The sequence below is a fragment of the Anopheles merus genome, chromosome 2R (genome assembly GCF_017562075.2).
Source record: "Anopheles merus strain MAF chromosome 2R, AmerM5.1, whole genome shotgun sequence".
NCBI classification, from domain to species: domain Eukaryota; kingdom Metazoa; phylum Arthropoda; class Insecta; order Diptera; family Culicidae; genus Anopheles; species Anopheles merus.
The window spans coordinates 40,043,493-40,066,441 of record NC_054082.1 but is presented as its reverse complement, the minus strand read 5'-3'; the positions used below and the strand labels follow the sequence as shown (position 1 = coordinate 40,066,441).

General features: G+C 50.9%; 4 protein-coding genes across 7 annotated transcripts in view; 2 read left to right on the top strand and 2 right to left on the bottom strand.

The window, feature by feature from the left end:
- The first annotated feature begins 18 nt into the window (after positions 1-18).
- On the top strand, positions 19-9,344 carry LOC121590155 (serine/threonine-protein kinase Warts). 4 transcript variants are annotated; one of them, XM_041909581.1, is made up of 8 exons: positions 19-188; positions 3,106-3,293; positions 3,381-6,492; positions 6,586-6,706; positions 6,791-6,906; positions 6,992-7,061; positions 7,141-7,336; positions 7,429-9,344. In XM_041909581.1, exons 2-8 carry the CDS (start codon positions 3,147-3,149, stop codon positions 7,864-7,866), a joined length of 4,200 nt encoding a protein of 1,399 aa, XP_041765515.1. In that variant the 5' UTR covers positions 19-188; positions 3,106-3,146; the 3' UTR covers positions 7,867-9,344. The 4 variants fall into 4 exon arrangements, with proteins under 4 accessions (XP_041765515.1, XP_041765517.1, XP_041765516.1 ...); XM_041909583.1 differs by lacking the exon at positions 19-188 and adding an exon at positions 624-716; XM_041909582.1 differs by lacking the exon at positions 19-188 and adding an exon at positions 1,351-1,563.
- Positions 9,345-11,326: 1,982 nt separating this feature from the next.
- Positions 11,327-20,528, bottom strand: LOC121588963 (calcineurin-binding protein cabin-1-like). Its single transcript, XM_041907447.1, has 23 exons — positions 20,345-20,528; positions 20,135-20,248; positions 19,406-20,059; positions 19,171-19,342; positions 18,998-19,099; positions 18,741-18,921; positions 18,492-18,678; positions 18,155-18,411; positions 17,890-18,058; positions 17,514-17,816; positions 17,280-17,442; positions 17,055-17,211; positions 16,844-16,981; positions 16,495-16,773; positions 16,079-16,420; positions 15,832-16,005; positions 14,738-15,758; positions 14,404-14,658; positions 14,178-14,341; positions 13,643-14,105; positions 12,987-13,560; positions 11,735-12,923; positions 11,327-11,655 (listed from the first exon to the last, which is right to left on the bottom strand). Exons 1-23 carry the CDS (start codon positions 20,432-20,434, stop codon positions 11,475-11,477), a joined length of 7,329 nt encoding a protein of 2,442 aa, XP_041763381.1. The 5' UTR covers positions 20,435-20,528; the 3' UTR covers positions 11,327-11,474.
- A 273-nt stretch (positions 20,529-20,801) lies between these two features.
- LOC121587633 (toll-interacting protein-like) lies at positions 20,802-22,572 on the bottom strand. Its single transcript, XM_041904591.1, has 4 exons — positions 22,434-22,572; positions 21,829-21,954; positions 21,364-21,741; positions 20,802-21,286 (listed from the first exon to the last, which is right to left on the bottom strand). The coding sequence occupies exons 1-4, from the start codon at positions 22,473-22,475 to the stop codon at positions 21,017-21,019; spliced, it is 816 nt and encodes a 271-aa protein (XP_041760525.1). The 5' UTR covers positions 22,476-22,572; the 3' UTR covers positions 20,802-21,016.
- Positions 22,573-22,624: 52 nt separating this feature from the next.
- LOC121587636 overlaps positions 22,625-22,949 on the top strand; it is a 32,336-nt gene continuing 32,011 nt past the window's right edge. The window contains exon 1 of the mRNA XM_041904595.1: positions 22,625-22,704. The gene's annotated coding sequence lies outside the window, so the exon portion shown is untranslated. The remainder of the gene's footprint in view (positions 22,705-22,949) is intronic.

The following is a 22,949-nucleotide window of genomic DNA, read 5'->3' as shown; positions in this document are numbered from 1 at the left end:
TTTTGTGTGTTGTTGATAAACGTCAAAACTACAAAAATTTGATATTTTCGTGACGAGAGAATTGCTTCACGAGGGGTCCTGCCTGCACTACGACAACTCGCTCGGATCGGATCGCGATCTCGGGCCTGCAACAAGCGCGCAATCAAACCGCCCCACTGCAAACATATTTGCCAGTGAAATATGCGAAGGTAACGTTTCGGTCTGGCCCCGTTTTCCTTTCCACCGTCGCAGTGGTGTGGGGCTGAATTTTTCACTTGCTACCGAGCTGCCACCCTGCCCTCCTCCGCTGGCTCCCTTCCCCTGGTGTGTGTGTGTGTGTGCGTGTACGATGAAGAAGAGGACACAGTTGCGTCCGTGATTGCGTGCGTGCGTGCGTCCGTGTCTTTTTGGAAAGTGTAGAGGCTGCACTTCCCTGCGCTGGAGGGGCTGATGGTGACCACTCCGCCACCCAACCCTGCCCGTCGAGCTGGTGGTACCCGTGGAACCCCCTCTCCACCCCCCCAAAGTGGGTGAGCACAGGGGAAGGTGAAAAAATGTGCCCGTGAAGGGTGGTGGTGGTGATGACGGCGGGTGCTTTGCTACAGGGTGACAGTGGCGACGGTGTTGTGGAATGAGAAGCAGAAGAAGCGAAAAAAGCAGGTGGAAAAAGTGGAACCGTGAAGCAACAAGAACGAACGCACTGTGAGACTGTGTGCGGGAGCGAAGCAATTGCATTGGTATGTGGAATATTATTTTCGTCGAGATCACCACACACAGCCAGGCAATAAAGAAAAAGAAAAAAAACGCGTGTGATTGAAATGGCAAACGGTGCAGGGTGTGTGTGTGTGTGTGTGTGTGTGTGAGGGAGAAGGGAGAAGTGGGGAAGAGAAGGAAGGAGTGAGAGGGGAATGCCAGTGATGGTGGTAGTAGTGGTGTGGTGGTGCACGATCATCGCGATGATATTCTAAGGGCAGAAATACTCGCACACACACACACAGCCATACACACACAACCACATCCACACGCATGCACGATCGCGCTTCCACGACAAGGAGAAAACGCAGCGGAGAATATATTCGATAATCGCGCGGCTGACCGTCGAAGGGATTGTGGAATGTGGAATTGTGGAAGCAAATCCCACCGTGTGTCTCAGTGTGTGTGTGTGCGTGCGTTTGTGCTCTTTTAGCTGTGGTGGTGTTGTGCGCGCGTGTAAGTGTGTGTGTGTGTGTGTTTGACTGTGTGTACATGTGTCGCTTTTTGTGTGGATGGGGCAGGCTACTGCGCGCGAGATACAGCCTGAAATTCGGTGGATTTGTAGCAGAAATTGTGTGTTTCTCCCTGTCCGGTGGTGGTCCGAGGAGTGGTCTGCCCATCCCACCCTCCCCCCCACCCCCTTGTGCCGGGGTGAAATAGTGGCCGATCCGATCTGGTCACATACACTCTCGCACACACGCAGGGAGCTTTCGTCTCGCGTAAACAACACTGGGAACGAAAATGGAGTACGCTGGTGGTGTGTGGTGGCCTTAGCCACCAGTCCGCCGTGCAGCAGCACATTCCATCGATCGTACCGAGGGCGTGCTAGCGGTGAGGAGTGGCAAAGGGGAAGCGAGGGTGAGGGCGGACGAGCAGCGTCGATTAAACAACGATTCTGTGGCGTAAAATGTGCATCAAAGCAAGCGAAATTACCCACAAAAAGATCATCCTCCTCCCTCCGCCAGTGTGTGCGATCAGTCGAAGGAATCCAGTGCAGTGTGTGTATGTGTGTGTTTGAGTGTGTGTGGTTGTGGAAAAATCAATTTTCTGATGCATTGCAATTGCCCGCACGGTCGTCCAACGTCGAAGAAAGAAGGTCCAAAGGCAGTACAAATCCAGCGGAGAGAGGGACACAAAGTAAAACTGCTCAGTAAAAAAAGAGGGACTTTGGGGGTGGGGGGCGGTACCCTACTGTGCATTCCATTGCCCCCTCCCTGACACGATGACATTTACGGCAAAGGTGGGGGAGCTAGGGGGAGCAACGTGAAAATCCAATCGAATTCAATAACAATGTGCACACCCACCTGTGTACAGAATTGGTGCCAATCTGCTTTTTTTTTTTTTTTTGAACGTGAAATTCCATTTTCCTCCTGTCAATGAGTGTGCATCGAGTGCTCCGTAAATGATGATGATCCTCACGGAACTGCTCACTGCTCACGATGCTTCCGTTACGCATGAAAATCAGAGCAAATGGTGAAAATGTGTAATACTGCAGAATAAAAAATGAAAATGCTGGGAAGGCCAACAAAAATTGCACTTTGCCTTCCACCATCCAACAGATGGAGCGCTGCCTTCATGTGCGGCGCGGGGCGGATCATTCTAACTGGCATAACGCAACGGCGAGTACAGCAAAAAAAAGAAGATAAAAAGAAGAAGAAGCAGGGTAGAAAAAAACACTGCACACAGAAACGTGTGTGACGTCTTCTTCGTTGTTTTTTCCCCTGCCAATCCGTGCCCGTTTTGCTTTCTCACTTTGCATTCCGTGCATTCCACGAATAATTAGAATAAACACGCATCGGTCGGTGTGTGAGCGTGAGCCCCCCCCCCCCCCCTCGCTCACACATACGTGTGTGGTGTGGTGTCCCGGAGACTGCGAGTGCTCTGTGCGCGCGCGACGTGCGGTGAGATGATGTGCGATGATGTTCTGTGCTGCGTGAGTCACACGCAATTTATGCAGCGAGCGAGGGCCCATACAAAGATGATCTCCGTTTCGCATTGCTGCCGTGTGTGTGTGTTGGTTGGTTGTGATCCCGATGTTGGAGAGGGAGGGAGGAGGCAGAAATTTACTCTTTTTTGCATCGTGTTGCTGTGATTTTTCGTGTTGCAAAAAAAATGGTTCTGCGTAATTTTGAATATGTGTGTATGTATGTGTGTGTGTCTATTTCCACACATGTGGTGGAAAAGTCCGCATCCTAGCAACGGGGGAGTGTTTTCCTGGACAGAGACAGCACAGTATGCTTGGATTGAAACTGAAGTGAAAACAGAACTTCCCTCTAACTCATTGTGAATTCGTTATCATCCGCAAATTGGCATTCCTTGCCTGTTACTAATTTTCCATTCTGCTCTGGCATGCTCTCTTCTCTTACCACCCAGATCTAGGAAATAGCAATAAGTTATGCATATTATAATCCAGCATGAATGGAAAAGGCGGCAAAGTTCCGTTGTCGGTGGCTCGCCACTCGGCGTACAACGCGATAGCACTGGAGCAGATCAAAAACGAGTTGCAGCCGTACGAGACGAGCCAGCAAGCGCTGGGTGGTGGTGGTGGTGGTGGTGGACAGGTAAGCGAACCAGCTCCGGCGGTGCTTTTGCCGCTTCCGCACTCTTGCGCTAATCTGCTCCCTCATTTCGATCCACTTGCCTTCCAGCTCGTCGCACCGCTGAAGCGCAAACCGAGCATCGAGAAGGATGCGCCGCAATCGCCGCTGCACATGCAGCGCACTAGCCCAGCGCTGGACTCCGGTGCCGGCAGCTCCCGCTCGAACAGTCCCCACTCGCAGCAACCGTTCGCGGCGGCGCACGTGGTCGGCCGCAGCTCGCAGTACTCACCGTCGCCCTGCCCGACCAACTTCAGCGATGCGCCCCCGATTCCGCCGCCGCGCTGCTCCTCCACCCCGTCCACTCCTCAGCCGCCGAACCCGATGCATCTGCTGAAGCGCATGTCGCCCGCCTCGGTCGCGTCCGGCCGGAACGGGCAGTTTGGCGGTGCGGCTTCGCAGTCGCCGGCCCGCGGCTCCTCGCCGATCGCGAGCAGCGGCAACCATCCGGGGCTGCGGCAGCCGATCATCGTGCAGAACGGACCGCAGGTGCAGCAGCAGCTCAGCCAGCAGATGGCGGTGTACACGGGGAACGAGCCGCCGCCCCCGTACCCACAGCTCGGGCCGTCCTCGCCGCCCAACTATCTGACGTCGTTCCACAGCCGCCAGAGCCCGACGCAGTCGTCCTCGGCCCAGTCGGACTTCCGCAAGAGCCCCAGCTCGGGCTTCTACTCGAACGCGTCGATCGGCTCGTCCAGCCCGATCACGGTGTCACAGGGAGCGGGCGGCGGCGGCGGTGGTCTGCTGGGCGCCGCGATACAGCGACCGATACCGCTGCAGCCGAAACCATCCGCCGTGCATGCGCCCGCCTCGAAAGCGGCCCAGCATCCGATCATTATGCACTCGGTGAAATCGACCCAGGTACAGAAGCCAATCCTGCAGACGGCCGTTGCACCGGCAGCACCAGCTGGAGGCGTGCCCGGGAGCAGCGGTGGCAGTGGTGGTGGTGGTCACCCGCTGCACAACAATCCACCGCCGCCCTCGTACGCCGTGTCGGTGCAGGCCAAGCTAAACAAGGCTGCGTCCGGCTACGCAACACCGCCACCCCCCTCGCCGTCGGCCCTCGGGCATGAGGGTGGTGGGGCGGGTCGGCACGTCGGCGCTGCAGCCAGTGCTGCCGGCGGCCCGGGCAGTGGCGCACCGAAGCAGCCCCTGCGCGCCAAACCATCGCTGCCCGGGCTGCAAAACGTGCTTCCTTCCAATGTGCCAGTGCAGACGGTCGGCGGTGGTGGTGGTGGTGGTGGTGGTGGTGTCGGTGGCGGCACAATGAACGGCCAATCCTCACCCGCTCAACCACAGGCGCTGTCGGGCAGCAGCAACAATGGTGTGTCGAGTGGTAGCAGCACCGGCTCCCCGAACGATCCACCATCGTACGACACGACCATGATACTGCTGCAGAAGCATTCATCCCCCAAGAAGGAACCCCCGCCGGCTTATCTGCTGGACGGTGGCGGCGGGGGTACGCCTCCACCGTTACCACCCTCCCCACACTGTCCCCCGTCAGCGATGGAAATGGAGCAACAGCAGCAGCAGCATCGAAATAATGGCGGCAACAATCACCACCAGCAGTCATATCAACACCAGCAGCTGCAGCACCATCACCACCACCTGAATCATCATAATCATCTACTGCACCATCAGCACCACAACGGGCACGGCAATGCCGACGGCGGTGGCATGGTGAATGGCAACGCGAACGGTGGTGGTGGTAGCGGAATGAACCAATCCTGCAACTCCAGTACCACCGGCAGCAGTAGTCACAACGCGAACGCTAATACGATTAACGGCAATATGAGTAATAACGCTAACGCAAGTAACAATAACAATACAATGAATAGTATGCATAACAACAACAATCATAACAATCACGATCACGCAATGATGCACGGGGGCAGCAGCATCGTCAGCAATGGAAAGGCGGTGCCGCCAGGCGGTTTGTCGCGAACGGTCGACGACGATCGGCACCATCACCATCTGCACCCTCATGCTACCAATGGGTTGATGCAGCAGCAGCAGCACCCGGCCGATCCGAAGCAGATGCCACCGCCAAAGGCACCGCACAAGTTGTCCGGCAGTGGTGGTGCGGCACAGCACACGTTTACCGGTGCGCTGAAAACGCTCGGCGCGCTAATGGGAGGTGGCCAGCAGCAACAGTCACAGCAGCAGCAGCTCAACCACCAACACCACCAACAACAGCAGCAGCAACAGCATGATGCCAAACATCGTGGCATAGCGTCCACTGCGGCAAGCGGTGGTGTGCGTAGCAGCCTCATGAAATCGGTCCGCTTCCCGGGCACTAGTGGCAACACAAACAATAATGGTCCTGCGCCGGCCTACACGAACGGTGGCGGTGGGATGGATCACGGGACACCGAGTGGCAGCAGTACCGCCGAATCATCCCCTGCCACAACACCCACCTCGGCGAGTGGTGGTCGAACAAGCTCTGGAGGTGGAGGAGGAGGAGCTGAAGCTGGTAGCAGTGTTGCCAGTGGAGTCGGAAACGCTTCCACCAGTGGTGCCAGCAGCAGCGGCGGCGGCAGTGCTGCCGGTGGAGCTGCAGGTGGTTGTGCTGGAGGAAGTGGTGGCGGCGGTGGTGGGGAGGATAATCCGCGCAAGATCAAGCACCAGTCGCCGATACCGGAGCGGAAGAACCTGTCCAAGGAGAAGGAAGCGGAGCGGTCCGAGTGTAAGGTGAAGCACTACTCGCCCCAGGCGTACAAGTTCTTCATGGAGCAGCACATCGAGAACGTGCTGAAGTCGTACTCGCAGCGCAACTTCCGCATCAAGCAGCTGGAGAGCGAAATGTCCAAGCTCGACCTGCCGGAGGAGACGAAGATCGAGATGCGGAAGCTGCTGTGCCAGAAGGAAAGCAACTACATCCGGCTGAAGCGCGCCAAGATGGACAAGTCGATGTTTGCGAAGATCAAAACGATCGGCGTCGGGGCGTTCGGGGAGGTGACGCTGGTGAAGAAGATAGACACCACCAACCATCTGTACGCGATGAAGACGCTGCGCAAGGCGGACGTGCTGAAGCGCAACCAGGTCGCGCACGTGAAGGCGGAGCGGGACATTCTGGCGGAGGCGGACAACGAGTGGGTGGTGAAGCTGTACTACAGCTTCCAGGACAAGGACAATCTCTACTTCGTGATGGATTATATACCGGGTAGGTGGGGCAATCCGGGGGAGGGTGGGATGTAGGAGCAGTGAGAGGTGGATGTGATTTAATTCGTGTTTTTGCTGTCGTGACGCCCACCAGGTGGAGATCTAATGTCGCTGCTGATCAAGAAAGGAATCTTCGAGGAGGATCTAGCCCGTTTCTACATCGCCGAACTGACCTGCGCGATTGATAGCGTCCACAAAATGGGATTCATTCATCGGTGAGCAATTGGAGCAAAAAAAAAAAAAAACAGGTATTAAGATATTAATGAACCTCTATCTTGTAACGTGAAATATCCTTACAGAGACATCAAGCCAGACAATGTGCTGATCGATCGAAAGGGACACATCAAGCTGACGGATTTCGGTCTGTGCACCGGGTTCCGATGGACGCACGATTCGAAGTACTATCAGAAGAACGGTATGTGATGTGCCCAACTGTTTTAGTATTCATCCATCAACAGCTAACCTAAAAATCATCTGTGCGTATCCTTTTTCTGTTGCAGACCATGCCAGGCAAGATTCGATGGAAGCGTGGAGCAAATTTGGTCCCGATATACCCCCACCACTAGAAAGGTAACCAGGGGAAACCATGCATTGGTTTGCGATCCAATTGCCTATGCTAACGTGATTCATCCATTCCATTCCATTGCAGGCGGAAGTTCCGTGAGAAAAACCGCGCCAAAGCACACTCGATCGTCGGCACGCCGAACTATATCGCACCGGAGGTGTTGATGCGTAGCGGCTACACCCAGCTGTGCGATTGGTGGAGCGTCGGCGTCATCCTGTACGAGATGCTAGTCGGACAGCCACCTTTTTTGGCAAATACGGCAGAGGAAACACAGATTAAGGTAGGCTCGATCGCGCGCACGAACGCTCGCTCACACGCTACGTTGTGTTGTGCTTTTGTTTTTGGCAATTCACACACTTTCCCTTTGCGTAGGTTATAAACTGGCGGCAAACGTTGCGCATACCGGTGGACGCGCATCTGACGCCGGAAGCGATGGACATCATACTGCGGCTGTGCAAGAACGAGGACGAACGGATCGGGCGAAACGTGGACGAGATCAAGTCGCACCCGTTCTTCCGCACGATCGACTTCACCAAGGACCTGCGCAGCCAGCAGGCACTGTACGAGCCGAAGATCAAGTACCCGACCGACACGTCCAACTTCGACCCGATCGATCCGGGCCGGCTGCAGGATTCGTCCTCGTCCTGCGACGAGAACGGCCACGGCAACCTGGACGAGGTGTGCGACAGTGGCAAACCGTTCCACCACGGGTTCTTCGAGTTTACCTTCCGGCGGTTTTTCGACGACGAATGTGATCACAAAATCACGCTCGACTCGAGCGAGGGACAGGCGGAAGCTATTTATGTATAAAAAAGTAATCATTACTACTAATATTATTAATCTATCTAATTATTATTGCCGAAACACACCTACCTATAGAGGGGCGCTTCTTAATCGTAACCATTTTTTTAGTAACTCTTCTAATCCACGCTCAAAGCCTGCCGAGCGCAGTGTGCGCTCGTGCTGCTATAACGGTTTTGCAGCAGCAGCAGCAGGTGAAAAGGGAAGTAGAAGTTAGTATTGTGTGTGGGGGAAACGGAAAAAAAATGGCAATAGAGCGCGAGATGATACCTTATCGTGTTAGAAAAGAATTATAAAAACCAACACACTCACATGAAAACAGGAATTTTAGATAGAAAAATGAAGGTTAATACAACAAAAAGTGCTCTTAGAAACAAAACTATTCAAAACAAGATATACACACATAAACACAAGCAAACGGGAAATTGGAGGCCTTTTTGGGAAGTGTGAGATGAGGGACAACGATATTTGCTAGTAAATTTACAACCACAAAAAAACACGCTAAAAGATCATTGTAGGGCCAGGGGATGTGGAGAGAGAGCTAGGGTGATAACGCATCAGTGCCGCTTCAGCTATATATATATATATATACAGGTTTTTCGTTTTGTCGATGATTTAATATAACTATTATTATTTTATTACTTTTATACGCGAATTGTTGTACAGTGCAAATATGTGTGATTCTGGATTTACAGAGTATTTAGAAAGTAAGATTGGGGGGGACGAGTGGAAGAAATAAGGAGAGAAACACACACCCACAAACCCACACGCAGCAAATGTGTGGTAGGAGATATATACAAACAAAACACTAGCAAAACCCGTATTCTGAAGCATAATAATACTCTCAGTAGAATCGAAATACGTTCAGACAATCGAATGTAAAGATAAAGATAGAAACGAACTAAAAAACAAAACAAAAAAAAAAACAATGTAATAGTAACAAAAGAGATGAGAAATGGAAACACATCAAAGTAAATGCAAAGGTGAACAGGGCAGTGAATGGTGAGGGGGAAACACACAACTACGGCAAGGAGATAATAAAAATGGAAAACACTTTACATACAACAGTAGCAGAAACAAACTATTTTAAAAGCACGACGTGTCACAAGACGAAACAAAAGCAGTAGCAAACTTAATGGAAAACAGAACGAAAGTGAAGGAAAAAGAAAAAGGAAGAAACATGCATGTTATGTTGGTTTTTTGTTGTTGTTGATATATTAACTACCATGGAAAAAACGGAATAGGAAAATGGAACCTTATTTTCACATAGGAAAAACGGAATCGAAAAAAAAAACAAAATCAAAACATAGGAATATACACATGCAAGATAGCAAGATATCCTGGCACGCGGGAGAATAGGATTGGGGCCTTGACAGGACGGTTTTATCCGGTATGCGATAGCGAAAGAGCGACGAGCCACGCACGAGATAGATGGTACCTTTTTCTCATCACAAATAAAGAACGGAATAAAACAAAAAAAGCCAAAACGAACGAGTCGAACCGACGTCTCTCTCTCTCTCTCTCTCTCTCTCTCTCTCTTTCTCTCTCTCTCTCTCTCTCTTTCTCTCTCTCTTCCTCTCTCTCTTTCATATGAATGAATCTTTCATTGATATTCATTCATATGAATGTTCAGTGATGAGTGATTCGAATCTCGAGACGAATCTTCAAAGATTCATGAATCGCTAAGTATTCAAGAATCTCCAATGATTCATGCATCTCTTAAGGTTCATAAATCCATTAAAATTCATATATCTCCAGCGATTCATGAATCTTTAGAGATGTATAATTTTCAAAATATTGAATTTGCCGAATCCCACCTAAAACTTACTCGTTTGGGCTCAAGCCTGACATGGACCGTCTCCTCGTAGTAAAACAAACTATCCGGTTGCGTGATACTTTCCAAGAAGTCTCTAAACACTGTATAGGCTGGCATGACCACGTAGGTTGTTACGCCAAGAACATATGAATAATAAAACTCAAGCTCAAGCTCTATGTATGAACCCTAGGAGATTTAAGAATCTCTTGAAATTCATGAACCTTTCAAGATATAAGAATCCTTTGAGATTCATGAATCTTTCGAGATTCATGAATCTTTCGAGATTCATAAATCTTTCCAACCGAGATTCAGATTCATTGAATCAATTCAAAGATTCTTTTAGATTCATGAATCTGAATCAGATTTACCCAACACTAGTTCGCTGTGCTCCCCTGTGCCTTATGCCAAACTGGGTATCGCTGTCGAACACCTTCTTGGTAGGGCATGAGTCTGGCATCCCCATGACATGCCCCAGCCATCGTATCCTACCAGCCTTTGCCAACGTCAGGATGCTCGGTTCGCCGTACAGCTCAGCAAGCTCGTGGTTCATCCTTCTCCTCCACGCTCCATACACTCCGATACTCGCACCTTGCTCTGCACCACATTCATGGTGGCCTCTAAAAATTGGATCAACTTCTCAGGTAAGTGGTAACGCTGCATGATATCCCATAGTTCATTCCGGTATATGATGTCTTAGGCCGCCTTGAAGCCAATGGTGCGTTGGGATCTGGAGATCTCGGCACTTCTGGAGGATCTGCCGTAGAGTGAAAATTTGGTCGGTGATGGAATTGCCTCCAACAAACCCAGCTTGGTAGCTGCCGACAAAATTTGTTGCAAAGGGCGCAAGTCTGCAGAACAGGATCTGGGACAGGATCTTGTAGGCGGCATTCAGGACTGTGATGGCTCGAAAGGACTGTGATGGCTATCAAGCAATCCAGCCTGTCGCCCTTTTTGTAGACTGGGTGAATGACACTCTTCCGGTAGTTCTTCCTGCTCCCAGATTTTTACGATTGGCCGATGCATTTCGACGGTAAGCCTCTCCGGCCCCATCCTGAAGAGCTCGGCAGCCAGTCCATCGCTGCCGGCAGACTTATTGCTTTTAAGCTGCTTGATGGCGCTGGCAATCTCATCCAGAGATGGCTGGGGCACCTCGTCGTCGGCGCCAATGCTGTCGCTGGTGTTACTGCTGTGCTGGTTGCCTTGTTTTGCCACTTACGGCAGCCTCTCCAACTTCTTCTCCATTTAGGTGCCCTTCGTAGTAGCACTTCCACCGTTCGATCATCCCCCGCTCGCCCGTCTGGAGGTTTCCTTCCGCATCCCGGTACATTGCGGTTTTTTGTTTTTCTGACGGGTTTCGTGCCGTAGCATGCTGGCGCGCGTTGCATTCTTCTCGGTGCTCGTCTGCACTCTTCGTCGAACCATTCCTTTTTCTCTCTACGCGGTAAGCGGACGATCTTGTGTTCGGCTGCAGTGCTGATGGCTCGATCCACCATACGCCAGTGGTCTGCGAAGGGCATCGCGGCGATGTTGTTGTCGGCCGGAAGCGCTTCCCCGAGCGCTGTCGCGTACCATTCTGCCACATCAGCACACTTCAACCGGTTTAGGTCAAGTTTGCTCAAGAGGGTAAGAAAATAGAAAACTCTCACAAAAGCGTACAGTTTAAATAATGTTTATTGGCAGTTTCTGCGAGCTTCTTACTACTATATTATGATAAATGCAAACAATCGATGGTCACGTGTATCATTGATCAGGAATCAAGCTGCAAACCGCTCGTTGGCAGGGCGGCATGATCCAGTAACGATCATTCGAGCACGATCACGTCGTCCGGATCATCCATCGGTTTGGGTTTGGTGTTGGACGATGGAGGGCCCTGCTTCGGACCACCACCGGTGGCACCTTCACTTTCGCGCGCTTTGTTCGCCTTTTGTCGCTCGGCTAGCTTTTGCTGTAAAGTTTTCGCTTGATGTTGCTGCTGGCTGGGCCTTAGGAAAAAGAGCGGGAGAAGATGCATTAAGAGCAAATAGGAAAGAGCGAACTGCAATTTCATAGTCAATCCCTTACCCAACGCCCATTGTATGCGCCGCCATCGACGGAGAGGATCTTCCAGCACCACCACTGCCGCTACCGATCGCCGGCTTCGCCCCTCTGCTGTAACCGTCGGGTTGGAATGCTCCCGACGCTACTGGTGTGATCGTTGCACTGATTCTTGGCATGCCACCCGTCGTGGTGGTGGGACTAGCAGTGAAACGACTTCCTCCTGCTGGCCCGACCGGACCGGAACCACTACCTCCACCAGCCCCAGTACCTGCTGCTGCTGCCATACTCACCATTGCGGCCTGCATCGCCATCGTATTAGTGCTGGAGGCTTTGTTCGATTGCTTTGCCGATTGCTTTCGGCCACCGCCACCACCACCACCACCACCACCCGTTGCCGTTTGCTGCGTGGTACGGTCACCGCCCTTCATGCTCATCAGCAACGAGCGTGCCATGGTGGGATATTTTTGTAGCAGCTCCGCATAGGACGCTAGCAAATCCTTTGGCAAGGATCCGGCCCCGACACCCAGCCCGGCGGCGGTGGGGAGCGTTTTATCCGTTCGGTTGACGTTCGCTCCGGTGGCTGGTTTACTGCCGCCTGCCATTGGAGGTTGCACGAGAACAGGCTCGATCGACAGGCCGGGCACGCCGAGCTGCGAGATGGCAGTTTGATGCGAGTGCACCGGTCTGCTGTACGGTGTCGGGCGCGACTGTTGGCCCGCGGCGTTAGTCGCTTTACCCTTGCCCTTCGTTTTGCGGCTTCCCGCCGGCTCCTTGTGCCGTGCCGGTATTGGTCCCTCCGATGGGGTAATGGTAAGGATCGGCGATGGTGAGGAAACGCGCTGCGACGCGCTACCGAACGGTGAGGACACGCGTGCATCTTTCTTCGCTGGCAGTGTGCCCGTCAGTGTGGACATCGGAGTGAGCGTAATGGTGGCAAGCTGGTGCTGCTGGTGCTGCTGGTGCGGCTGGTGCTGCTGCTGCTGCTGCTGCTGCTGTGGCAGTTGATCGAGATTAATGGAAGTGATCGTACTGCTGGCAGCTGATTTGCCACCGGAAGCCTTTTTACTTCCACTAGCTGCTGGAGGTTGATAATCCTTTCCAACCATTCCTTTCTGCAGTCCGGCCGGCAATGGCGGCAGTGGAGAGGGCGTGGAAGTGCTCCGATCGGTATTGGGAGACATCGACACTGCCTGTTTTTGCATTTTCAACGTAGCTGTGCATAGAAGAAAATGTTATGAAAATGAGTGCAATGTGCACGTGGAACTGCTCAACTTACTCAAATACTCGTTCAGGGCGGCAGTCATCATGGGATTGGTACCGAGTGATGCGATGTTTGGGATTGTACTGAAGAGCTTAAGATACTGTTGAAACAGGGCGGCAGGATTGGTGGTCGACGATGAAGCAGGCAATTGTTGCGCTAGTGCACTGACCGCTGGCAACGAAGCTGCCGAACCGGTCGGCATCGGTAGGAGCAGTTCGTTCGGGGACGTTGCGGAAAATGCCATCGATTTCGTTGTGGTGGTCGTTGACGCGCCCCCCATCGACGGCATTGTGCTGGCAGCGGAGGAGGTGATTTTCGAGCCACTGGCACTGGCGGTCGAGGTTGCTGCGGCATCGTGCATGATTGGCGTTATGGTCACACGGGACGAAAGCTCCGACATCATGCTAGACACGCTGGTTCGAGCGTATTGGCCCGATGGACCGGAATAGCCTTGCTGCTGAACAACCGTCTGTTCCACGCTCGACGATGTAGCGATGGAGGATGCTGCTGCGGGCAGCGAAGGGTTGATCGCACTGGATTTGGTCCCGCCCAAGCGTCTGTTCTGTTTCGTCAGCCCGGGAATAAAATTCTGTTCCAGGTAAAGTAACAAAAAAAGGCGAGTCATTCGATGTATCACAGTAAAAAAAAAAGGATAGCCGAGCATCTCTTACCGCAGATATGGGTTGCATCGGTACGATCATTGTTGCAGGAAGTTCGCCACTGGTGAGCATCTGCTTCGAACCATTGCCACCATTGCCTGAAGCACCCGCTCCTCCAGCCCCTGTGCCACTGGCCGCATTTTGCTGCTTTTCCTGCGTCTTTCGGTAGTTGATTTCGTACGTGCAGAGCTTTACGGCCAAATCGAGTAGGCTGGCATTGTCCGGCAGTTTCAGGCCCTTGTCACTAATGAACGCTCGGTACGCGTCGATCAGTACCGTCGCAAACAGCGGCTCCTTGGACTGCATGTGCTTAATGATCTTTCGGTACGCCTTGTACACGTCGACCATTAGCGACAGCAGCTCGGCATCGTTGTGCCCGTCGGACGCTTTCTTCAATATGCTGCGATACACCTGTACACAGAACAGCATCGCCTGCTGGACCAACTCTTTCCGCTCAAAATCATTTAAATATTTCCTATCCGGGGAAAAAGGGGAAACACTCGCATTAGCAGTCGGTCAAATGGAGATGGTGGACCATGTGACTTACTTGTCCGGTTCCGGTGTGCGCTGCAATTGAAGTGCCAACTCCAGCAGCACTTCATGCTCGGAAAATTCTTTCAACGTTTCCATCAGCACGATAACGCATTTCGAGATATGTGAGGCAAAGTTACCCGGCCGATCAATATCCGATGCAGGAATACGCCACAAACCCTGTAAATGGATCGAGACGGTACAAATAAAGCTCCTACACCAAGCGCACGGTGCTATCTTACATTGAAAAAGTTGGTAGTCTTCCGTTCGGTAAACAGTCCAGGTATTTGATTGCCTAACGTGGTACGATACGTGCCGAGCAGCAGCTGGCGGGCACTTTCGAACGACTTGGTCGCACCGGGCGCATGCATGAAATGATGTATCAGCCGGTACATCGATTTGTAGTGCTCGGGGAAGCGCGTTATGCACTCTTCCATGTTTTTAATGCACAGCTTGAAGATGGTATCCCTCTGGGCGGGGCTGATCGTTTGTTGGTTCTAAAATGGTAAGAATGATTCAAATGCGCCGTTAGTACTTTCTGCCGAAGAAGTTCGTGTGTTGCTTTCCATTACTTACAATAAGCTCATCATCCGTCGAGGTGCTATCACTGTCCGAGTCGGACGACGAATCCGTATCACTGTCGGACGAATCGCTGCTCGACGAGGAAGTGCTAGTCGTCGTCGTAGTGGTGGTCGTTGTGGATGTAATTGCGCTTTCCTGCGAACCTCGGCGCAGTGCCGGATTTTGCGGATCGCCCAGCTGTTTCAGCTCCTCCACCCGGATGTGTTCGAGCATGCGGCCCGCTGGAGGAGGCGGATTTGCACCAGTGTTGGCCGGTGAAGGTACATTCTCATCTTCCACCACTAGCACATCATCCGTTGCCGGTTGTGTTTCGACCGGTTTCGGACTGTTAAGCGTTGGAGTAGTACCATCCGTCTGTGCTATCGGTGCTTTGTCACCTTCCTCGACTGGTGTAGGCGCGGTCGATGCCCCATCGGGTTGCACTGCTGTTGTTGTCTCGCCCGACTTGCCCACCTTCGGCGATGCAACCGAAACGTCCATTTCGACCGGTCCTCCCGCATTGCCACCGTTTGGCGAGATCTTTCGCTTGAGCATGGTTTCGTTAATTTTGGCACGATTCACCGCGAACGGACTGGTGGACAGTTCCTTCAGCGTGCGCAGAAACAGCCGCGACGTTTTCTTGTTTATCGGCGAGTGCTGCTCCACGTACTTCATGATGGCCGCGTTGATGCGGTAAAATATCTCCAGCGCTTCGATCGCCAGCTGGGACGGGCTGCTGTGATTGATCTTGATCGGATAGGTCGCATTACACTCGTACAAATATTTGGCCGACTTGAGGTAGTGGGTCAGATAGACGGCCGGGTGTTCCTTCTTCTTTTCCGCAATCTTGCCCAGCATGTAGTGATGCAGCCAGATTTCGTCCTCGTGGTTCGGCCCATTGTCCTGGTTCGGTTGCAGCTGCTGCTGTTCATCGATGCCGTCTCCGGCCGCGCACAGCTTGATCAGGCTTACCTTATTGAAGCACGTGAATGCTATATCGAGACAGCGCTCCTTGTGCGTTTCTACCAGCGCGAAGCTGTGATGGAAGAGGATTCATAAAGGGGTCAGTTAGCCTGCGTAACGTTATTTTATCAGTGCAAATAATGTACCTTTCCATGGACAGTGTGTCACTCAGCAGCTTGAGGCTGCGGGAACAGAACGAATGAATGTTGTACGCGAAGGAACCGTACTCGATCCACAGCTGCGAGTCTTCTTCGTTCAGCTGCAGGCACTGATCGAAACACTTCATCCCATTGTCAGTTTCGTCTAGAAATTCCTGCAATCTGGAACAATAAGACACGTTGGTTACACACACACACTGCTCCGTTTTAGCACACGCGTTTCCCTGCCACTTACGGTATTACTTCCGTTGAATTGAGCTTCGTTTCAATTTTGCTCGCCTTGGACAGCGATATGCCTGCCCAGGAATCGAACCGCGCTGGTTCCAGGGCCAGATCCATCACGTAGTACTTGATCGCCCGGGTAAAGTCCTGAGTTTTGAAGTAGAAATCAGCCAGCAGATAAAAGATTGGCTTTACTTCGCTCTGCAAAATGTTTGCGCCCTCGGGCAGCGTGTTGCCCTTGCCATCAATAAACTCCGATATGGGCCGGGACAGTTTCATCATATTGATATCGCTCGGTATCAGCAGAATGATGCGCTGGAGCAGCGCTTCCATGTCGGTTGAGATCGATTCCAACCTGGAATTTAGTATGGAAATAGTTACATCGAACCCGCGTAATACAATCACCGACCCCACACGCCGCTCACATACTTGTAGGAATTAAAATCGGGCAGGCGGTCGGGTCGATAGAGATCAAACAGCTGAATAGCACGCTCCCAGGTAAGCGATACCTGTGCAGCACAATGGTCTTGTATGTGCCGGAGCCGAGGTCTTTTCTGCGGATATCCGTACAGGCAGTACGTCACCTGTTCGAGATATTCGTTTAAAATCTCGCGGAAAGGTTCCAGCATTGGTGAACGAATTTTGGGTACCACGACGTCGAGTGTGTGAAACAGCAGTCCACTGTCGCCCTTGGAGCACCAGTTTTTCCTGTGTGGCGAGAAAATGAAAACACGAATGCAATAAAAGCAGGAATTAACCACTCCCGGGCGATTCTTACTTTCCGAGCAACTCATGAGCAACGAAACACATCATGATCGAATTGCACAAACGCTCTGGCTCCAATTCTAACGCTCCACTTTGATCGGCAATTGCCGGCGTACGATTTAGCTTGACCGAGCTGTCCATATCGTCTTGTCTGTAAAAGCAGGGTGAGGGTTTGCATAAATTCCAGTGTACAATTAGCAGTCCGCAGCCTTTCACCGCAATACCTTTCCAAGATGTAGTAAAGAACGATCCACGCTCTCCAGCATTCGATGAGACATAGCTGGGCGGTGTAGTTCTTCTCGCCGCTCGGGTCCAGCTGATGGGTGAGCAAGCGATGCAATGATTGAAGGAGACGCGATAGATTTTTGCCCAATATATCAACTGAAATAATACAAAGGTTGATTATTTAACAACACCCGTCACTATTTAGAGAGCCCCGCAACACGCACTCATCACCACCCCTTCCTGTTTGATGATGGACTCGATGTACAGCAGCGCAAAGTTTATATTATTCGCCCACATTCGCGACATTTTGCTGTCGTGCTGAACCGGGGGAGTAATAAACTGCTGGACAGAGTAGGTGAACGATTTTTCCGACCAGAGAAAACATTCCTGAAGTTAGAAATAGCGCGAAAGAGAAGGGTAAATATCGTTACCAATCGTTGGTTGCATATGTTGGTTACCTCCATTTCCGCCATATTCCAGAGCGATTCCAACAGCATTTGCGTTTGAATGGTGAGGCTGAGAATCGTTTCATTTGGATTGCCAACCGACGTGTAGTAGCGCAAGGTATCCTTCAAGATATCAACCACCTGCTCATGTTCCCCGGCATCGTAGTGACGCTTAACGCGCTCGATGCGTAGCTTCCGTTCAGTTTCGCCGATCAGTTCACGGACCGAGCTGCTACTGATGCGCGTGTTTGCCTTCTGATTGGGAAAGCTTAACTCTACGCGTGAACCATCCGACGATTCAACAAGCTCTTGAATCTGTAAAAGTTGCAATGATCCGTGGATGAATGGTTTGGCGTTAAAATACAAATAGTATTGAGAATCTTTTTACCGCATAAAGGTTATCTAACGCTAAATCAAACTTTTGCATACTGCAATCCAGAATGTAGGCAATCCACAGTAGTCGAATGCGATACACCATCACGATTTGCAGATTGGGTAAACTGTCCACATAAAAACGGCAGCGATGGAATACTTCCTCGTCGAATTGATCAAACACACTGGAAAGGATAAGCATACGAACATTGGCATGACATTTAGTCTTTTAGACATTTAGACAAATTAGTCAATTTCGATATCGTTACTCCCTAACACACCTGTTTGTATCCTCCAAACGACACTTTGCCAGCCCTGCATCAAGCTTCAGTTCCAGATGAAACAGCGAGATTTGAAAGATCACTTCCAGCCGCTCTTCGGACAGTTGATTCCATGCATCGTAATCGGTGAATTCCACGAAGAACGAGTGTACCTTCAGGTACAGTGAGCGGAGTTCTGGCTTCACCGCAACACCCCAAGATTTAGAAACGTGAGCTAAAAATCCGTACATTAACGCGTACACGTCGATGTCGTTTTTCTGAGCGATATAAAGAGATAGTATGTGTGAGTGTGTAACAATTAATAGTCCCGCCAGTCAATGAAACATTGCAATATTACCTTCATTTCGGCGATAAAGTGATGCAAATCACATTCACTGCAAAAGTCCAGCTGTGTAGTAGTCTGTTGGACATGTTCTTTAGGTGAGCCGGTTCGATTTCCTTCCTCCTGCTTGTTTACCGTTTCCCTTTTTAGGTCCTTTTCCTCTTCCACCGTGAAAGGCGAATCTTTGAATTGTAGTTCCTCCCTGCAGAAAAAATAAAACAATTATTTTGGGAAATTGCAAGAAAGGGCACACAGCGCACTTACGAAAGGTGCTGTTTTACGGCCTGCTTGAAGAATGAGTCCACCGTAGCGTCGACCGGATCATTCACCTCCTGTACGCTCTTCTTTCGGGTCGAGCGGCGATTTTTGTGCCATCCCCATTGCTCCAGAATTTTTAGCTCCGAGCCCCGTCGCCGTGCTTTGTTTTTGGCCTGCTCGTTGGCATCTGTGCAGTGGATGGAAACATGATTGTCTATAGTATTATACACTTTGCATCGTTTGCACCTATCAACTCGTCTTACCGACTCCAGAATCAGCACTATCAGCAGCCGATGTACCATTACCGTTGGTTTCATCGTTACTTTTCACTGCACCACCGGCACAATTCGCATCGTTTGCTTCTTCTGCAACAAAATGTTTGAAAAAGGTGTCAAATGCTGGGCACATTATGCTTGCTCCGGCTCTCAGCACTCACCACACAATTCATCCTCTTCCGTTTCCATTCGATTGTCGTCCTTTGCAGTTGATACATCAGTGGCAGATTCTGTCGGTAGCGGTGCCATTTCCACATCATCTTCCATAGGTTCCGGTTGCTCCTTCCGATGTTCGCAGAACAGTGCGTCCGTGTCAACCATAAAAACACATTTCTATGCAAAAGATAAAAGACATGTATGAGAAAGAAAAAAAAAAGAATATGCTACACATCTCACCAGATCGAGCTCCTCCATAAGACAATTCACCTGCACCAACGCATTGCCGATCGTTTCGAAACTGAGATCATCGATTTTCAGCACATTTTTAAGCGTCTCCGGCATGGCGGTAATGTCCACCGGCTCCTCGGCCGGGTGGCTTGGTTTGAACAGCTCATCGAACGTTTCCAACGCACGGACCAGTGGTCGGTGTTTCTCCGCCTCGGTGAAATCAAACACCGGTGGCACAGCAAACACGGTATCCAGGTATGGAAGGGTGGATTTAAACCGTTCCCTGATCGCTCGCAGCACATCCACGTACAGCTTGTTGCGGCCATCCTTCCGATGGCATTGGCTGGCCCATCCGTACGCTTCCACCACGTTCGAGGCGCTGCAAAACACGCGCAGCAGCCCCTCCATGCTGGGCCAGTGATTTGGGTTGCGCTTGAGACACTTTTCGAAATAAAGCTTCGATATCTGCAGATGGCCCGTCTTCAGTGCCATGCGCGCCAGCCGGGACATGGTGTACACATCCGTCTCGTCGAGATCCATCGCCTTCATGAGAAACTCGATGGCGAGCCGGTCTTTGCCCTGCTCTTCGTAGATCAGCCCAATGTTGCGGTAGCAGTTGTACTTCACCGCAAACAGTTTGCTGTCCGTTTGGGTGGATGCGACCTAGAACGATACAAATGGGGTGTTTTGTGTTTTGAAAGCGGTTTCAAGCGGCTTCGTACGCCCGGCGGCTCATACATCGTTGATGACTTGAGTGTCCAACAGCTCCAGCAGTAGCTCCAGCGCATCTTGCTGCTTGTTCTCATTTTTCATCTGCAGGGCGCGCACATACTCCGAGATGGCAATAGTTTCCTAGAAGGTGAAGAAAGTTACACTGAAGGTGATGCCGATGATGCTGGCGGAAACACCCGCCGCGGGGAGTGTTAACAAACGATGCGCTTCACCTACCTCTGCTTCCTTCGTCACTATTAACTCCGTATCGAATCCATTGCTATCTTCGTCGGATTCTTCCTCGTTTAGTGCTGAAATTCGAATCATTTTTAATTGGATTTATCTTACGATTCGTTCGTTCGCGTGACTGCACGAGTTTGCGATGGCGGCAAAAGCGACTTTGTTTACATGCCTTCGGTGGCCCTTGTGCAAAAAAAAACACCGCTTGTCACTGCCAACTTAAGGTGACGGCTAATGAGCGAAAAAAGTGTGACAGCTTTTCTACACGGAACGCTACAAATGTCGAACGTTAATCGTGAACCACATTTTATTCAAACTCTTTCTTGCTGTTATCAATTTAACATAAAGCATTTTATTTATTTATTATAGTTTACGTTTAGTTTTAGTTTTATAGAGGCTTTGGGGCATTTTGGGTGACATACGTCTGTGGGATAATACCGCAATGAGACACAAATTTCCATTGGAAGGTGTAAGTCTAGCGTAAATTTATTAAATACAGTTAGAAGCGCTCGTAAATATTAACATAAACAACAAAAATATATTGGAAGGTTCAATAAACTTGCTCACGCGGCGCCACTGAAAATGCCTCCTGCCCGATAATAAGCGCACCATCATATTCCTCCAAACACGGCTCCACTGATTCTGCATTCCTCTAGCGATCCGAGCAATCTAACTACTCATCTGCAGCAGGGCATTAATCACTGCATCGCGGTCTTGATTGTTGGCCACGGCCACCGATTTGATCACTTCCTTGTCGACCTGCGGGAACATCTCGTGTATGCGCGTCAGATCGTCGTCCGTCAGCACTGGAGGCGGTGGCCGTGCTACCTGGGGCTGGTTCGGTGCCACGAACACGGGCATCGGGGTACCGGTGGCCACATTCGGTACCAACACGACCGGCGCATTGGTCTGTATCATGCGTGGTTGGACGACCATGTTCTGGAAAGGGGAAAAAAACATCCAATGAGCTCGAAGCTGATGCATGCAACCTCCTCCTCGCTTTCCCAGCTACTTACATTAAAGCTCATCACCATGTCGAGGCTACCTTCCAGCCCTTCGCCCTGCTTACCGCTCAGCGGATACCAGTCTTCGTGCGTTTCGCCCCTCAGCACCGATTGGGGGATACGAATTTCGGCCCAGGCAATCAACTCGTCCATCGAAAAGTTACACTCGTCGTAGATCTCGAGCGCAATCGTGTCGACGCCGGCCGGCAGCTGACAGTGTATGACCCGATTCCAGCGTGGATTGCGACCACCGTTCGGTGCCGTCTGCGTTTCGTACACAAAGTGGCCCACCCGCAGACGCACGTACGGATCCATCCGAGTGATGCCGTAGTTTTTCACCAGCTTCGCCTGCGCGATGGTGATGCTCAGGCGTCCGACAAAGTTCGGCGCCTACGGTAGATCGAGGGTTGCGCGAAATGAGGAACAAATTGGTTACAGTGTGAACATACGTATGCGGGCGTGTATGGGCGTACTTACCATATGGGGCGTGTATGTATTGTGGTAACTTTGAAGGGCCAGTGCGGCCTGCCTATCCGATACCTCCTGAATGTCTTGCGCTGTCGTAACACGCAAAAACTCATCCGGCAGCGGTCCAAGATAAGCCTGCAAATGAAACAAACAGAAGGTTCTAGATTACACCCGGCCGTAAAAATGCTGCCCTGCAAAGGTAGCAGGCTGAAATGAATCGGGAGCAACGTGATAGTGTAATGCTTTTCCAGAAGAATGTTCCAGCTACACTGCAAGTCATTCCCACCTGCGGTGAGATGCATTTGAAAGGTTTCTTGTCACCAACGAACAACACCGCAACAATTACAAAGCACAGATACTCTGTGGAATCACGGCACTTTGTGTTTGAGATTGCACGTTTTGCATAAGATCAGTCTAGCCTTTAACGAAACGGTCCTACACAGCCCAGTTGGAACATGAATCATATCAACAATGTGTACAAATTACATTTTTTTATCGCTGATAAAGAACGACGTAGATAGATAGGGGGTAGAATGCTGCCCTCCCCAAAACCGCTGTGTACGGCAAGGGGGCGAGGGTGCGACAAGAAAGATATCGATATTTAGGCAATTTACCCGCTTCCAGTGTTCGTTAGATCTTGGCGTCACTTCCTCCATGGCTAGGGGCAAAGCAAAGTCCGTAAACACAGGTCTTTTTTTCACTTGCTATCAACAAAAATACAACACCACCGCCAGCTGGATTTGCAGATATGGCACGAACGAGACGGCATCTGCCAGGTAGGGTCAACAGCGCGGTTTCCCTCATTCGCCATATTGGATTATGGTGTGACAACTGAGTGAAGTAAACATCAGAAACAAACAACCAACTTTTGGCGCAAAGCATAGGGTGAGTGAAAAAATTGATAAATTAACTGGTTTGCGTGGTTTATTTTATAAAAGGTGTGTTTTTTTTTTACTCTCGATAACGCATTGCAGAAATCTGTTGTGATTTGGTCAAGGTAGAAATTGTGTTATTATTGAATTCGGACTGTAGTACGTTGGTTCCTTGGTTAAGTGATTGTACTCATAGTTCTCATCAAATAACCGACTTTGGTGTTAAGCAATTAAACCTTTTAATAGAACTCATAAATA

Bases quoted from the DNA above. Each gene is read 5' to 3' on its own strand.
- LOC121590155 (XM_041909581.1), top strand. From the start codon at position 3,147: ATGAATGGAAAAGGCGGCAAAGTTCCGTTGTCGGTGGCTCGCCACTCG. The intron at 3,294-3,380 runs GTAAGCGAACCA...CTTGCCTTCCAG, and splicing joins GTGGTGGTGGTGGTGGACAG to CTCGTCGCACCGCTGAAGCG. The intron at 7,062-7,140 runs GTAACCAGGGGA...ATTCCATTGCAG, and splicing joins ATACCCCCACCACTAGAAAG to GCGGAAGTTCCGTGAGAAAA.
- LOC121588963 (XM_041907447.1), bottom strand. From the start codon at position 20,434: ATGATTCGAATTTCAGCACTAAACGAGGAAGAATCCGACGAAGATAGC. The intron at 18,412-18,491 runs GTAATATTGCAA...TATATCGCTCAG, and splicing joins ACTTTATCGCCGAAATGAAG to AAAAACGACATCGACGTGTA. The intron at 13,561-13,642 runs GTAAGAGATGCT...TACCTGGAACAG, and splicing joins CGATGCAACCCATATCTGCG to AATTTTATTCCCGGGCTGAC.
- LOC121587633 (XM_041904591.1), bottom strand. From the start codon at position 22,475: ATGGAGGAAGTGACGCCAAGATCTAACGAACACTGGAAGCGG. The intron at 21,955-22,433 runs GTAAATTGCCTA...TTTCATTTGCAG, and splicing joins CTAACGAACACTGGAAGCGG to GCTTATCTTGGACCGCTGCC. The intron at 21,287-21,363 runs GTAAGTAGCTGG...TCCCCTTTCCAG, and splicing joins ACATGGTGATGAGCTTTAAT to AACATGGTCGTCCAACCACG.